Genomic DNA, 17,748 nt, shown 5'->3' on the forward strand with positions numbered 1-17,748 from the left:
GAGCCACTAGCCACATGTTGAGCACTCAAAGTGCAGCTGATACAAGCCGAGATATGCCTTAAGTGTAAAGTACACACTGGGTTTTGAAGACAATAAAAAATGTGAATTTTATCTGTGCCTTTTTACTACTATGAAAATTTACAATTATATAAAGCAGCTTCCATTAAGTTTCTATTAAAAAACGCTATCGTCAACCACTTTAGGTATCCATAGTCTATATTCTTCTCTAAGCAGTGTTGATTGATACAGTCCAGTAATATTGCAATCATTTTAATTAGTGCCAAAAAGATATGAAATAAGGATCCTGCGTGGCAAGTTTAAAGGAGTAGGAGGTGTTTAACCAGAAGAGAGGTTGGGTCCTAGGTTGAAAGAATTACTAAGAAGAAGTGGGCTGGGAATATTTGGTGGGTTAATAGTAGTTCTCATCTGAGGGGTTAATTTTATCCCCCAAGGGACACTTGACAACGTCTGGAGACGTAATAGGCAAGTTGCTAGGATTTTTCCTCTTTTTAGTTGCTACATAATATGATCAGTTAAAAAAAAAAAAAAAAAGAATGTTGTGAAATGAAGTCACTCCAAATTCTGTGTGCTCCCCTAGGTACAGTAGCAGTTCTGTGTGGTCAGACAATCCTTCAGGTTTCATGTGCTGTCCTGGTGGACTCTTGGTGTGGGCACGATAGAAAAAAAAAAAGAGTAGAAGAGAAATTGAGGTGGAAATGTAATACGGATAGAGAAGGGGAAGTGGGAAAGAATGGGGAAAGAGGAGGTGAAAAGGGCATTTATGGAACAGTGTTAGCAACCCAGCCATTGGTTGTTTTTTCCTGCTTTAAGCTCTTAAGCTGCCCAAAGGATCCAGCAAATGACCTCTTAATGCCAGAGTGAAGATCTGTAATGAAACAAGTTAGTCTGGCTGAAATGGAAATGGATGCCACTAAGGTTTTGCTATTGAATATAACACCAGCACTAGGATGTTTACAGATATGGAAAAGAACACATCATCCTTTCGTTGCGATAGCTTTTTTTTTTTTAAAACAATATCCAGTGAATGCTACAACCTAGAGTACTCAGATCTTAATAGCGGTGGCCTTAGTCTTGTCTTCCCTCAATGACTCAACTCCTAGTTAACTATCAATAGCATATTCTATGAAAAGACTCTTTGTTTTTGCATATTTACTAGAAATTTTTTTTTTAAAAAAACCACTGAGAACTAATTGTAATATACTCAACATTAGTCATAAAGCAAATGTCGAGTACAAAATACTTAACTGAAAGAGGTAAATAACAGGGCAAATAACTAAAAACTTTATATTAGCCTCATAGATTGTCTAGTGCAGGGCTTTAAACTACCAAGTTTTTTGTTTGTTTTTTTGTTTTAATTAATTAATTTATTATTTTGGCTGCATTGGGTCTTCATCGTTGTGCACAGGCTTTCTCTAGTTGCGGCGAGCAGGGGCTACTCTTCCTTGCGGTGTGCGGGCTTCTCATTGTGGTGGCTTCTCTTGTTGCGGAGCACGGGCTCTAGGTACACGGGCTTCAGTAGTTGTGGTATGTGGGCTCTAGAGCTCAGGCTCAGTAGTTGGGGTGCACGGATTTGGTTGCTGCACGGCATGTGGGATCTTCCTGGACCAGGGCTTGAACCCGTGTTCCCTGCATTGGCAGATGGATTCTTAACCACTGCGCCACCAGGGAAGCCCTAGACTACCAAGTTTAAAAGGAAACAGACCCAGGTTTGATGTTTGCAGAGCAGCTACGGCACCTTATTAATTGGGCTTCAGTGGAGCTAATGGCATTCTTGGTGCATAAATAAGAAAGTAATAGAGATTTTGTTCTAATATATTTTGTTGGGTATTGTACTCCTCTTAGTCTATTAAAAACAAACAAAAAAACAGAAAGCTTCTTTCGTCTCCCCAGTTACTCCCAGATGTCTTTTAAATATTGATTAGATACAGTGTCAACATGTCAAATAAGAAGTCCCAAAGAGTACTTTTGGCAGAGTTTGACTAGTATGTATGTACTTTAGAACATTTCTCAATTTCTGTGGAATTCTAAATGCTCTGGGGCCAAAAAGACCCAGTAAGTTTGGAAAATACTGCATACTAGAACTATCTCTTTGATGATTTATAGGTAATATTTATTGAGTGGTTAATATGTGCCCAATGTTGTTTTATGTTCGTTATTTCCCATAATCCTCATCATTACCCTAATGAGATACGTTAGTGGGGATGTGCTTTTGAATTGGTTAAAACTCTTGCTTAAGGTTAGACAGCCAACAAAAGGTGTGTTATACTTTGAGGATTGGTATTCAAGAGTTTCAGTCATTATCGGTCGTCTTCAGAATTTTGTATTTTTTGGTACCCTAAATTAGCTACATCCACATTCATATTACATCTGGTACATGCTAGAATACAGCTCAATCCAGTCCATTTGAGAGGCTGAGGTGAGAGCTTCCAATAACAAATGATGAATCCCTTTTACCTGGGTTTGTGTTTTTTATTTCTCTCTCATACCAATATTCATTTTTCATGTTCATTATATATACAACTCCAGCTGCAGGAAGATTTTTATTTGCTCTCACAGAGAAGAGCACTTGAGCCCTAATTACCCATATATCCTTCCTTTTCCTTCCCATTAATAAGACTAATCATGCTCTAATACTGCTATTATGCCACCCGGGAGAAGTCCATTTTTGTTCCAGAACCTGCTTGTTTGGTTTTACCTTTGTCCCTGTGAGCATTTGCAGGGACGACCATGACACAAATAACTTAAAGTGGAATACTACTCCTTCAAAAATATTTCAAAGCTAAGATGACCCACATTTTATTAAATTTGCAAGCCGTAGTTAGATTTTATTGCAGCAAGGAAGGCTGAACTTTTGCAGAGTTTTGTTGCAAGAGATTTCGGCCTGTCTTAGAGAAGATTGCTAAGTACTAAATTATTTTCTGGGTTGACTTGATTTTAGTATTTCCAAAGCCATCACTACTCAGACTTTCCAGCCCAATTACCCAATGAGAGAAGGAAGGAGATCACTTCAATAGACTTTTTGTTAGGGTCCACAAAGGTGCCCCTCTTTGCCACTGGGGGTGAAGAATAGAATAAGCCTTTCTTTGAATTTCTCATTATTGAGAATTCAGGAAGTTCGTGAAGGGGTGAATGAATGTAAGAGAAATGTCTCAGTATTAAATTTGTTGCCCTCATTTCTCATGACTATAATTTATCCCTTTTGTTCAGAATCAAATCTTTTTCTTTGACACATCATCATATGAGAGATTTGTTGGGGAGAGAGATGAGATGTACTGAGCTATTGGCCACTATGAGGACCTAAAATGTAAATATCAGGTGAAGCTGTACACTTTTAAGATACTGCTTCTTTATTGTCACATTTTCTCACCTAACAGAATGAGTATATTATTGATGCAAGGTGAGCTGTGACAAAGCTTCCTTTCAGCTTTTCCTTTCTGGGGAATGTTTGTTTCAGCTGTGGGTAGTTAAACTAAAGCCACATCCAATTTTTTTTTGTCCCAGTGAACATTATAAAATGTTCATATTCAATGCATTTATATGAGAGGAGTTAGTGGTAGGGTGTGGAGAGGACACTGAAAATTCAATCAGGGGCTTCCCTGGTGGCTCAGTGGTTGAGAGTCCGCCTGCCGATGCAGGGGACACGGGTTCGTGCCCTGGTCCGGGAAGATCCCACATGCCGCGGAGCGGCTGGGCCCATGAGCCATGGCTGCTGAGCCTGCGCGTCCGGAGCCTGTGCTCCGCAGCGGGAGAGGCCACAACAGTGAGAGGCCCGCGTACCGCAAAAAAAAAAAAAAAAAAAAAAATTCAATCAGAGTCACATATTGAATGGATGGGAAAACAAATCCAAGGCCCTAGCTCATTAAATGGTTTCCTTGTGGTCAACAGTGAGTGGGCAGTGCAATAGCTTCTAAGCTTCTGTTTTATAAAGATGGGTCTCAAGGGGGAAAGGGTGGATGCCATCTCCTCTTTATGGAAAAACTGGTGAAGCAGGAGATTTGTAGGGATGGAATGTGTGCTACTTTTGCTCTTGAAAAGTAAACACCAAGGAAAACAAAACATTTAAAAATTAATTTGTAGACTCGAGACGTAGAAAACAAACTTATGGTTACCAAAGGGGAAAGGGGGTGAGGGAGGGATAAATTAGGAGTGTGGGATTAGCAGATACAAATTACTATATATAAAATAGATAAACAACAAGGTCCTACTGTATAGCACAGGGAAATATATTCAATATCCTATAATAAACCATAATGGAAAAGAATATGAAAAAGAATATAATGTATGTATAACTGAATCACTTTGCTGGGTACTGAAAACTAACACAACGTTGTAAATCAACTATACTTCAATAAAAATTTTTAAAAATTAATTTGTAATTCCCAAACATTACCAACTGTCCTCCAGAACTTCCCTCTGTAGCCCAGCATGACCTCCGGCAAGCTTCCATAGATAATGGTTATATGAAATAGTCATAATTACTCAGAGCTCATGTCGATTCCAAGATAGCGTAAGACACAGGGCAGGGAAGCCTTCAAAATTTTCGCTGTGACTCACAGTAAGAAACATTTTAGAGTTGGACCCAGTGCATCTACATTTAGAAACATTTTGGAGTATGACCCGCATGCATCTGAAAAGAAAATTTCATGAAAGAGTGATTACTCTTACTATGCTAATGTACTCCTGCTTCTTCTCTTTTTTATTCTATTCAGTTTTATTTCATTTAGAAAGAAAGAAAGAAACCTTGTCTTGAACCACTAAATCAATTTCGCTACCCACAAATGGGTCATAACCCACAGTTTAAGAAAGACACCTCCAGTCTGCTCCCAAGAGCTCGCTGCCGGGAAGTCCTGGCTGCCCTCAGGTGAAAGCTCTGACAGCTAACCCAGATAGTCTCCAGCAGAGCTGGCCCGGACCTTTTTAAAATTTATTTATTTATTTATTTTTACGACTTCATGTAGCCTGACCATCCTCTCTCTGCAAGCCAGTGATTTGACAGGAAGAGGGAAGTTTACATATGTGCCTTCTCAGCCGTGGTCATAACACTGGAACAGCTGCTGCCTGATTCTAATCAGCTGAATCTGAGCTCTGCAGAGCTGGGTGTTTCCTAGATCCACGGTAATGCTGCATCTAATTCTTTGTTATGGGTTAGAGGGGAACATGGACTTTCTGAGGATATGTATATTTGGGGCATGTGGGAAGGAGAGAAGGAATAGGAGGCAGAAAGAGAAATTCCTCTTGGAAGGGGGTGGTAAAATTCACCTTAAAGCAAGAACAAAAACCTCTGCTTATATATTTATTTATTTATTTATTTATTTATTTTTTTGCGGTACGCGGGCCTCTCACTGCTGTGGCCTCTCCCGTTGCGGAGCACAGGCTCCGGACGCGCAGGCTCAGCGGCCATGGCTCACGGGCCCAGCTGCTCTGCAGCATGTGGGATCTTCCTGGACTGGGACATGAACCCGTGTCCCCTGCATCGGCAGGCGGACTCTCAACCACTGCACCACCAGGGAAGCCCACTCTGCTTATATTTTTTATTCAAACGGTGATTTGGAGCAGGGAGTAGCCTCTTTTATTTATTTGCTGCATTTGTTTACCTTCTGAATTCTGGTATTTACACTAAGCCAATATAAATGGAAAAAAAATCACACCCATTCAGTAAAGCTATAAGGAAGAGATAGAGAAAAGAAAAAAAACCCGACAGTCCAGTTTAACCTTTGGCTCCTGTGATGTATGTAATGCTGCAGGATGCCATGCAGAGTTACACAGTGTTTATCTTTAACATTATGTCCTAGTTCATATGCTTCACGCTGTCAGTTTTGCAAAGGGTTAGGGTAATTTTTGATAATTCGGTGGTGTTGCTAATCAGAGTGTCTTCTGAAGGGAAGGCTCTTGGCCATGCATAGGAGTCAAGCCTTTCTCAGCAGAGAGGCAGAGTCAGACACCATCGTGAGCCTCCTTCTTCCTTCTTACTGTGTTTCTGTATGTGGGTTACCTGAGCTCTCAAGAGCCGTTACCGCAGAGCCATGCTTAGCAGTAGCAGAGTGGTGGTGAGAAGTCAGCCATGCAAAGTGAGGCCTAGGGTGAGAGAGGCCAGGACTTGGTGGTGGTGTTTTCTCACTAGTGTCTAAAACAGCGCCTGGCATGTATTTGGTGCTCAGTGAATATCTGACAAATGAATGAATAAATAATTATCATAATACAGAAAAGGTAATAAGAGACCCAGGAACTGATCTGGGCTGGGGACAGGGTAAGAAAGGACATCATCCTTTCAAAGAATGTATTCCAAGTTTGGGAAAAGAGAATCAGTGATAAGACAATCTTACATTCTTGCAGTTGATAAATTACCATGAGCACACGGGGTAGGCACTGGTGATGGCAACATACCGAGAAGGGGTTTTTGCTGTCAAAGAGTCACAGTCTAGTTGGAGGAGACAAAGGTTACAGCACAGCACTAGGGGTGTTGGCCGGAAGGGCCTTCATGGCACACCAGGCTGGGATTGGGGACAGGCAGGGTTTGGGAGGATGAACAGGCATTAGACCAGCAAAGGAAGGACTGAGAAGGACTTTTTAGGCAGGGGAAGGGCCAGGCCCAGAGAAGTGGGGGGATACAGGTCACCACCCGGGTGGTCCAGCATGGCCAGAGCAGCCTCCCAGAAGGCGTTTGGGTTGAGATTTGAGGCCCTACTAGCCTGGCAGGGCCTTGTGCATGAGGCGTTTGTCTTCGATCCTGAGGGCAGCGAGAACTATTGAAAGATTCATTAGATGCGCTTTGTGTGCTTTGAAAGAATTTTCTGGTAGAAGTGGATCACAGGCACAGCAGGATTAGAGGTGAAGGGACGGGAAAAACTACTCCCCCTGCAGGATCGGGGCAGACAGGCCCACGTGCTGCCTTTTCAAAGGCATCCCAACTATAGCAACTTGACGGTGGCCAACAAAACAAAAACAAAACAAAAACAAAACCCTTAGTTCCAAGAGAAGACCTCTGTTGCAGGTAGCTCACAAATAATAACAGCAGCAGCGAACGACAATAATCTAACACTAATTTCCGTTATGAAAACAGAAGGCTGAGCTGCTGACTTTCTTAGCAACTTTTGCAAGACATTTAAATCCCTCTAGCTGGTCCTTTGTTCCTGTGTTGCCATGGAGTGTCAATAAGCCCAGCTCAGAATAACCCGCGCAGTGACATGAGAGGTGCAGCTTGCTCACTGGCACGGTGGCTGGCCAGGTTACGCTGTTTTCATTGCTCCCGTCTTGGGAGGAGGACCGAGCAGCTGGTTGCCCGGGCAGCTGTGAAAGGTGTATGTCTCTTGGCTGCCCAGAGTTTGAAAGGCAACCCAAACTTGCCTGCCTCCTGAGCATGTGCAGCTCGCGTTTGAGCAGATAGCAACTGAAAATAGCCCACTGCACACCTGTCCCTTGTACACCAGCCCCTGGCCGACTGCCATTTAGGACAGTGTGGGCTCCCTGGGTGGATAGGTGAGGGGCTGAGCGGATCTCAGGGGTTCTTAGGAAGATCCTGGGAACTCTGGCCCTGGCTTAAAAGGAAACGAAAAAGCAGCAGGCTCCTCTGAGCAGTTCCACTGGGCGCTTGTGTGGTTAGTGGGTGGCCGCAGTGCTTGCATACGTGCAGTACGTGCTGAGGATGCCATGCCAGTTCTCCGTGCTCAGCCAGACTGGGGTCCGACAGACAGACTGAGAGGTGTATGTTTTCTCCTGGAGGGAAAGGCTTTCCTCAAACACTCCTAGACGGTAGCCGTCATGGAGAACCCTGCCTCGGTTTTAGAGAGGGGAGGCACTGAGTGAAAACTATCTTGTGTGACTTTCTGCGTGCTCTTTAATCCCCAGTGATTGTCAGTAGATCACTTCTGCAAGGTGGCTGTCTGCGAGATGATTCTTTCTCAGCAGTCCAAATGTGGGCACAGAGTAGAATCAGCATGTCGGGAGCTGTCTGTTTCCCTTTGGGACTCTTTCCATGTCCTTCCGGGCTTTCATCTCTGCCGCGGGCTTGCCATCGTTGGGCAGGCTTGGCACGCCGATGTGGATGGAAGCAGGCTCTGGAAGGAAATACTTCTGAAATGACTGGTGGTACTCAAGCTGCTATTTAAAAGTGACCCTTCTTAGAGTCTTGGGTTATCTTTAGGCCGTCAGTGCTTTCCAGCCACAGGAGCCAAAAGGGAGTCTGTGGAAACTCTGGCCTGTTGCTCTCGCCTTGGTTTGTGTTTAGATATCGTTGCTCCTCAGCCAGTGGCCTCGTGACACATCTCAGATTTAGCTGCCTTTCTTCTGCCAAGGTCCAAGATTATTGTGGAAGCTGGGAACGGTGTGCTGTGCCACAGAGGCTGGGGTGTGGGGGGAAGGCATGTGTGTTTAAAAAGCCAGCTCTGGTTCACAGCATTCTGAAGAAAGTCTTTCTGGTTCTACCTTGAGTGTCGGCACCTGGGGCCTTTCTGTGGGTTCTGGGGTGAAAAAGAATAAGCTCAAAATGACCTACACTCAACTGTCTTATGGTGACTGTAGGATCTTTCGTCTCTGATGAGGAAGCCAATCTTAAGCGTGTTGAACTTGGGAGTTAATGAATTCTTGTGAACCATATTAGTTAGACTGATGGGGTAAAGAAGATAGGCGAGACAAAGATCAAGTTATAAAGGCTGGAATACAGATGCACAGGGCATGTACTCATGGGACTGAAGACATGGGATTCCTTCTTTCTTTGACCTTTCATGGAGATCTGGACCTGGTAGGGCCTTGGGACATGACTGGGAAATTGGGAGATAGGGAAGCAGCAATATCAGAGGCTTGGGCTCTGCCCCAGTTTTTCACCCTTGGATATCTTGATCTCTTTGGCTTCATTTGGGCTGGAAAGAAAATAGTCTGGAAATTACCTTGTTCCCTCTGCGCTTTTCTCTGGGATGGGGTAGGGTAGGGAGCTAGAGAGGAAGAATTTAGCTGAAATTAACTAATTCTAGACATTTTCGCCTTTAGCTCTGGGTGCCACGATGCCTAGAGGCTGGCATTCTAAGACTGTTGTTAACACATTGGAGCCGTGCCCATCTTTTGAAGGGTTTATCTCTGTGATTTGAAAGCTTCCGGAAAGGGTGTGGGGATGTGGTGGCGGCTGGCGGCTGGTAAGCAGAGCAAAGGTTGGCAGTCTTGGAGGCTCTGTCCCTGATTCCCAGAGAAAAAGGTCACGTAGGGCAGTGGAGGAGAAACAGAAGTGGGAGCTGGGCCTTCTCTGCTGTCCGTTCCCGTGTAGAGCCCTCGTTTAGGGTGTCCCGTAAAACCAGAATTTTCAGTGTAGAGCCTGGGTAGGAAAACCTTGCTGGAGCAGCCGTGCACTCCCCAGGTATCCCGGGAGGAAGGGGAGACAACCAGAAAGAGTCAGGAACACCTTTGCCCACACTGTGATCGGAGCTTCTAGCCTAAGACATGCTATAGATGGTACCACATCACTGGCTCTCCTGAATCTGAACAAGGAATGACTTCTCTGAAATGTTTATAATTCCTCAGCTTTTTCCCCCTTCTTCAGTCTGTGGTCCTCTCTGTTACTCTCCCAACAAGTAGAGCTTCACTCAGATGCAAGCATTGTCAACACTATGTGGGGTGGGCTGCGGGGGGGTGCTTTTCATGAGGCCTCGTGATCATCTGTTTCTCTGAAGCGACGATTCGAGAAGTTTGAAGACAAAATGAAGAAAGCGGTCATTATTTCCCCCCTTGTGAAGGAGTCGCTTCACAGACATGGCATATGTGTTAAAGCTAAGTCCTTTCTATGTTCAGGGAGTCATAAAAAGCATGGAAGAGACAGACCGGTATCGTCTTAGGTCATACCCCACAGCGCTCTATAACTTGTTAGTCATTTAAACACAGACTGAGTTTATGGCTTTGAAATAGAAGGTGAGACTGCTGCAATAGGCTTAACTTACACGGATTATTTCAGAGACCAGGAGTCAGCCCAGCCACAAAATAAACAGATGGAATTCTTTTTTATTCCCGCCCCCCCCCCCCAGCTTCAGCAGTTCAAATGCAGGGTGACTTAGAAATCCTTATCACCTTCAGCAAAGCAAGAAGGGGAAAATGATGTAATTCACTCTTCCTCACTCCCTGCTGAAAATGCCATTGTTTTCACTGATAGGAGAAAAAGGGCAGCAGAGACCAGGGGCATCTTTTTTCCCTGCTGAGCAGGCAAGTCCTGCAGGACGTCCCTAAACTGGCTGAAGCCAAGGCACTCGTTGTGTTTTGGTCATCCTCATCACCGTAGCATCATCGTAGCCAAAGGTCCTCAAATCAGTCATCCAAGGAAGGACCTCCCATAAAAGCCTTGCTGTTCTATTGATGTGTTAAATTATGCCTTGTTTTTGGAACTCTTGCATTGTACCTCCAACACACAAACAAGCAAACACAAAACCTACCGCACCACAGAAAGTACTAATTTTCCACACTTGTAAGCCCGAGGAGGTGAGCAGGTGTGACGCTGTGGAGAGCTCCTGTAGGGAGAAGGGGTTTGCACAGACACGCTGGCTTGGTGACTAAGCCTTGCCTGAAGATCTCTGCTGACATTTAAAGACTTTATAGGCTCCGTCTTCTCTGAAAACCAGCATCATGTCTCTTCCCACCTCTAAATCCTGTCTGTGAAGGGAAAATTCATTCTGAAACAAACATTCATCAGGCTTGTCCTCCTGCCAAGTGCTGAGGCAGCTGCGGAGAGCGTAGCAGTGAGCAAAGCAGGCTCCGTTCCTTCCCTCATGGGGCTCACAGTCTGCAGGGAAGACCTGGACGGTCGGCAGCCATGCAGACACACGTATGTGAGTGTAGACAGGTGTGTGGGTGTGTGAACAAATGCTTCTCTGAGGAGGTAACAGGTGAGGTGAGATCTCGGGGGAAGATGGGCACGCACTGGGTGGATGGGGGCGTCGGCAGGGAGAGAGCCGAGCATCCCACGTGGAGGGAATTCCACACCTAACGGACCTGAGCTCCTGAAGCAGGAGGAGCCCTTCCCAATACTGAGGGGATCTGAGGCAGAAAGCAGGTCAACCAGGGCTTTTGTAGGCCGGGGTGACCACTGTGTCTCCCTTTTTTTTTTTTGGCAGCTTGCGCAGCTTGAGGGATCTTACTTCCCTGACCAGGGATTGAACCTGGGCCACGGCAGTGAAAGCACCGAGTCCTAACCACTGGACTGTCAGGAAGTTCCCTGCATCTCCTTTTTTAGGGTCGTGGAATCAAGCTTGTTCATCTGAGTGGGGGTGAGTCTGGTCAGCTCAGTGAGGGAACACTGGAGGAAGAACACATTTGGAGTGGAGGCATGATGAGTTCAAAACCGTGGAAACCCTACCATCGTTTTTGGTTGTCATTATTCTAATTTGTATGTGATCCTATTCAAACGCCTCTATTCTCTCTCTCAACTCCTGGAACATATTTGCTTCTTGGCTTTTACAGCTTTACCAAGTATCAATTTTTTCTGATCAGGAAAAAAAAATATGATTTGGTTTCTCTAAGTGGATGTTTTATTATAATGAGAGCATTTAGGCACTTGGGTGTCTTTTATTTCTGGGCATATAGCCTGCCTTCTTGCCAGGCCATCAAATGCCCCTCACTAGGCATTCCGGACAGACCTTTGTGTTTCCGTCTTAGGAGCAGGCTTGCTGGCAGTGATACCTGGCATTGCAAAATCCTTCCGTAAGCCTTTGTTTAATGCCAGAGATCTCAGATGCTTTCAGATTCTGGAGAGGTGCCATGCTGCACTCTCGGATTAGGAGCTGATGGAAGGACTCCCATATCTATGAGCCTAATATAAGCTGTCATTTCAAATGAATGAATCGTTTATACTGTTGGAAAGAGTCCAGGGATGTTTGGGGTTCCTTTTTTAGCCTATAAAGTTCTGAGCTATTGGACTTTTATAGCAGTAGTCTAATAACTGCCTATTATTTGTGCTGCTTTGAGATGAGCCTACAAGAGATTCAGCCTGTTTCTTTTGCTGACTCCTGGGATCACGGCTACAGGCTGGTTGACTTGGACCATTTTCTCATTTGTCTTTTCTGTCAAGGACTTTCGTGGGAAACATGGGGTTTTGTTCACCATTTAGAATGATCATCGGTTTAAATGCCTTAGCGTATTCTGGAGTGCGTGACTGGGCAGGTGGGCGGGCGAGCCTGGAGAGCCGTTTGTAGCTTGTGCCCAGATTGCTCCAGTCCCACTTAAGACATACATGCGGGTCCTCTTACTACGAGGCACGAGATTATCCCAAACTGTGGACAGTCTTAAAAAGGTCCTCGATGCTCTTTGCTCTGCCTCTTCCTCTGCCAGTTTAGGATTAGGCTGTGAGAGTAGGTGTGTCCAGATGGTGAGCGTATCGCCCAGAACAAGAAAAATCTTTTAAAAGTTTTGGCTGCGGTGAACCCCTGGGATTCCGAGCCTGTACCTCTGGTGGCAGAGCCAGCCCTGGCTCCTTCTCGGTGGTGCCGAGGACTCCCTGCTGCTCCCAGCCAGACGCGGGCTGCGCGTGTGTTCACACGGGCCTGGTTCTGGGGCTACAGAGGGCACAGGGTGCCAGCCATGACACTGAGTAATGCCGGGAGGTGCCTTTAGAACAGACAGTGTGGGTGAGCACCGCGCACGGGGAATACCTCTGGCTTGACGTTTCCATTACTGCATTATTTAAATGAGTGTCAATTAGGTAGCGTAGACTGGCTGCCTTCTGCCAGGGCACCTCCTAGTCATTAGCACAGGCAGGTGTAAAATGCTTCATATCAAATGTGGTGCTTCCTGGCTGGACTGTTGAAAATCAGTCACAGAAGGTGATTATCCTTCCTCGGCGTTCCCTGACGTGCAGAGTATTTATATCCTGGCCTGAGAGATTAGAGGTCCACAGACCCTTGCTTGGGGCCCTAAAAAAGCTTTGTGATAATTCTCACACCTCCCCGACCCACCACTGCTACCCCAAATAAGATATCACAGGCCCACACATGTTATGGTTATTCCTAAATTTTAACAAGACCCAAACAGTGAGTCATAGGCATTTGGGGGGCCTGCCGTGTTCCTTAGACTTGTGGATATTAAGATCTGAAAATGTTTCTACCTTGCTTTTAACCTGCTTTGTTGAATTAGTAATCCTAGCTCAGAAAATCCTTTTGGCATCTCTTCGCCTAATCCACTCTGTCGGATGAAATTGCCAAAGTGGCGTTTAACTGAAGTGTGTGCGTACGTGCAGACATGTGCATGGGTGTATGGGGTCGTTCTCGTGAATTTAGGGTCTTCATTTATATCTGGCTGTATATAAAAGAATTGATTCACGAAAGGCTCTGCTAATTAGTTACATGGGAATATACAAATTAAGAAGATTAAATGTTGGTGAAAAGCAAAATAGGAAGCGAAGTTGTTGGTTTTGTACTTTCCCATTTGCTAACTGCTGAACGGGGCTTATGGTCCCTCCATAGCAGGGATTGAGTTAATTATTACATATTACTGAGCTGTCTTTCTTCCTCTTTTTCCCTTTTTCCTGATTGTGGTGGGGAAGATGTGAAAACCTTGGTTTTCGACTTCGTTTATGACCCCACAGGATAAGATCTGATTAGGATCTATACCTCATTAAGCCTGGATGCCCTGCAGAGTTGCCTGTAGTGGGTTGAATCTTACTAAAGATGGTATTTACTCGAGGCTGCTCAATTCTGGCAAAATTCTCTAGGCTACAGTTTAAACATCTGTCAGACAGTCCCCACATCCTTTCAAAAGCTAGAGACCTTGGAAAGGCAGTAGGCCTCTTGCACCTGTGCACATAGAGTTCAGTTTGGGCTGGAACTTTAAGAGCAGAGTTCACTCTGAGGGCACACCAGAGAAATTATTATTGTTGTTATTTTTTTTAATTGACAGTTTTTTATTTGAACCACAGAGTGTCATTAATTCTTTGGTACCCTGGACCATCCATTCCCATAGGATCAGTGATGAGTGAACCCTGTATGGTCTACAGTTCTTGTTTGCTGTTGTTCCTGGGGGACCGTAGGTGCAGCGAGTGAATGATTCATACTCCTCAATTCATTATCAGCCTGTGATCAGCTCCTCTCCTATATTATTCTCACTTTACCCCTTCATCCTAACACTAACCTCACCTCCCCAACCCAGCATCGATAGGTACAACCTCCTTAATGTGTTAAGTATGTATTTTTGGATATCAGTGACCTTTAACAATTATTTAGGGTTTTGAAGTACATGTTTGTGTGTCAGATTTACCTAAATTGCTTTATTGCCCAGTTTTTGAATATAGTCTTTTTAATTCTCTGCTGTGCTCACAAATCAATATGACACCACTAACTCTGCCCCTCACCCCACCCATCCATTTCCCTCCAAAGAATCATCACCTGTTGGGCAGCATAGCTGGCAACTCTCAGCCCAGCTTTGTGCCATTTGAGAGTGGCAAGCATGTCTAGACTCCCTAGAAATATTATCTTTCAACTTGCTTTTGGCAAGTGTAAACTTTTTGCTGGATTATGTCAACAGATATATATGTTTCTCATCCTCATAGAAATAGCTTGATGCTGGAATTTCTCTTGGATTTCTCTAGGCAGGGAGAAAGAAAGACCATCCCTTGGCTCATTAAAGTTATTGCTCATTAAAAATGTCTGCGGGCTCTTGATCCTCGGGGGTGGGTCTGGTGACACACATATACTGTCAGCGGCTATTTTGGATTTTCTGCTTTCGGGCATGTCTTTGCTCTTGGATGAGCCCCTTGTGGTTTTCAAAAGACCTAGCAAGTCAATTATAAATAGAAGGCTCGTGTCTGTGTGTCTGCATGCCCTTACTCTGTGGGACAAGGCACCCACATTACAGTGGGCAGTGAACTATTTTTCACTCCTTTGAAGAGGGAAGAAGAAAGATGAAGAATGCCTTTTCTCTTTCTGAGATAACCCACACACCTCTACACACACCCACACAGATCTGTGTAAATGAACTTGACATTTTCAAAGACCTTACCTTAAGGTCTCCTCTTGAAAGCACAGCCATCCAACCTGTTATATTTTAAGAAAGCAGCAGTTCTCTCACAGACCTGCTGCAGAGGGTTCAGGGATTAGAAGGCAGCCTGTCTGTGCTGTAGACCTTCGGAGGGAGTTTTGAGAGCTGACTCTCTTTATATGAACAGTGCTTTGGTGAAAGTGGTCTCATCAGGCTAATCAGTGGCCTCTGGGACTTGGCTGTTTACATTCTGCCTTCACTTTCCTTCCCCACTGGTGGAAACTGTTGGGACCCGCAAGTCTGAACTAATTATTCTAACAAAAGAGGGGAAAAGAAAGAGTGATTTGAAAGGTGAAACTGCAAATGAGTGTTTTCAGAAAGAGGCAATTAGGAGGTCTGGTTCGGTGTGATTCACTGATGATCCATGTTGCACCTTGGACCCACCTGTGTGGGCTATGCCTTTGGTCCCACTTGTTACCTTACTGTTCAGACACTGTTTTATTCCCTTTGTCTTTTTGTGCCCTCATCCTCAATAATTGGTGCCAGCTTTTATCTGCCAGTTGAAAAGGTTTAAGCAGTGTTTAGCCTCGTAATTAATGTGAAAACTTCAGTGTTGTACTACTGAAAAATTACTCGACATTTAGCTGAAAATATTGATAATATGGATAGGTAAGTATAGACCGTGCATCCTTGGGAACTCTTACTGTACTGATGTGTTTCTGAAGCAGACAGGTGACCGCAGCAATGTCAGCAATCCTGTATTAGTAGTTGATGGAGGCTCGTATGGAGGTAACGGGAGCTGGTATTGACAGACGCTATGTATTTAGGAGCCTTGTTTTAAAACACAAAATAAAGGTGATGAGCCATTACGTTCTGGTAAAACATTTTATTTTGGTTCAAGAATCGGGATGTGAGAGCCCATCAGACCAAAGATACCATGAAAACCACAGTGGGAGAAGTTCATTTTCAGAAACCTATGGACAGATCATAATCATTCTTTGGCCTAGTATAGGATATAAAAGAGTACCTTATATAGCTTATATCAACACATTCATATCTTGAGACGTGATTATTATTTGGTGGTTGGTCAGCTGAGAGTTACAAGACAGCAGAAATATGGAAATCATGGCCAGTGGTGATACTTCACCTGACTTTGGTTAACGTGTTTGTAATGGTCTTGGAGAGACTGTATCGTTCCCCCAGTGGGGTTTAAACCCATGCAGTGATTTTTTTTGTTTTCCTTCCTCTCTTCCCTTTGCAGATGAGAAGCCCAAGGTTAACCCTAGACTTTACATGTGTGTGTGTGAAGGCCTCTCCTGTGGAAATGAGGACCATTGTGAAGGCCAGCAGTGCTTTTCCTCGCTGAGCATAAACGATGGCTTCCACGTCTACCAGAAAGGCTGCTTCCAGGTCTATGAGCAGGGAAAGATGACCTGTAAGACCCCGCCGTCACCCGGCCAAGCTGTGGAGTGCTGCCAAGGGGACTGGTGTAACAGGAACATCACCGCCCAGCTGCCCACTAAAGGTTCCCATGGACTTTTCTATTTCTAGATCAAGGGTCTTTGTTAGTATTGTCCTGATTCTGTGTGGGTTAAAGATGTAAGTAGCCAGAAGGCTTTCCTCCTGCTCTTCCAACAGTGGGTGACAAGGGAAGTCCCTCTGGTGAGGAGGAGAAAGGCATGGCCTTTTGGAATCTACAAGGAGGGTGGATGTTTTTGGGAAAGTGAGCACGGTGATGTCTGCCTTGAGGATGGCTTGGCTGACCAGATCTCTCTTGGTGGTCATGAGCAGGTGAACAGCTCCTGACATCCTTTTCTGAAAGGAGCTATGATGTCATAATTTCTGAGACAGTTCTGCTTTGTAAATGCTCATCTCTGTGTTGAGTGTGTAGGGAGGAAAGTGGAACATAAGACTCTGATGTCTGAGTGGAATACCTTCCCTTCTTTACGAGGAAGGAGACAACCTCTATGCCCTGCAATCTATCACCCATCTGATGCCCAGCAATCTATCACCGAAACTTGAAGCTGGGTGAGATTTCACATCAACCTTGTAGTTTATGTGGAATCTTCTCCGTATTATAGTCAATATGGATTTCAGTCCTCCTCTGAAACTGTTTCCTCATAAAATGAGCCCTAAATTGCTCTCTCAGAGTCCCTACAAACATGAATGTACCTTGGTCTTTGTAGACTCATTCCAAGCCAAATTTACTCTCTTAATATATAGTACATTTTTAATAGACATACTTAACCAATTTTGCACTCACAAAAGAAGAAATAAACGGTAGAAGAGGCTACTAAGAGCATCCACGGCAAGAAATGTCAGCCAGAAAGGGAGGAGACAGAAAAATGTAAAAAACTGATACAAGATCATGTTCCATAATTCATAAGTTTTGAAGTTATGGTGAGGACCTTAAGCCATATAGAAAAGGTTAAAGTCTGATAAGCAAATAGGGTTCAATAATAAAAGAGAGTTTTTAATAAAAAGAGATGTTTTTATAAGCGAGGTCAGGTATTTAATGGTTAAACCTAAAAGGGTACTCGATGGGATAAATTCTTAAACCTTGTGAGTTTGTTATTAATAGAGTGGATGGACCATGAAGAAATGTCTGCATTCATGTAGAAATGATATCTGCAGGGTGAAAAGTTTCTAATCTGCAGAACAGTCTGTCAGATTAGAGTTGTAACACAGAATTTATTTTCTTAAGGAATTTCTGATTTAATTAGGGAGGCGCAATATTCATAACTTAATGCTGTACATAATTAGCTTTACACTTTATCATACAAGTGACAT

General features: G+C 44.2%; 1 protein-coding gene across 2 annotated transcripts in view; it reads left to right on the forward strand.

The window, feature by feature from the left end:
* The window catches only part of ACVR1 (activin A receptor type 1), a 126,929-nt gene that overhangs the window by 73,283 nt on the left and 35,898 nt on the right, over positions 1-17,748 (forward strand). For both annotated transcript variants that reach the window (XM_060152848.1, XM_060152849.1), the window contains one exon: positions 16,220-16,483. In XM_060152848.1, the coding sequence (XP_060008831.1) occupies positions 16,220-16,483 (264 nt within the window). The remainder of the gene's footprint in view (positions 1-16,219; positions 16,484-17,748) is intronic.

Source organism: Lagenorhynchus albirostris, chromosome 6 (assembly GCF_949774975.1).
Source record: "Lagenorhynchus albirostris chromosome 6, mLagAlb1.1, whole genome shotgun sequence".
NCBI lineage: Eukaryota > Metazoa > Chordata > Mammalia > Artiodactyla > Delphinidae > Lagenorhynchus > Lagenorhynchus albirostris.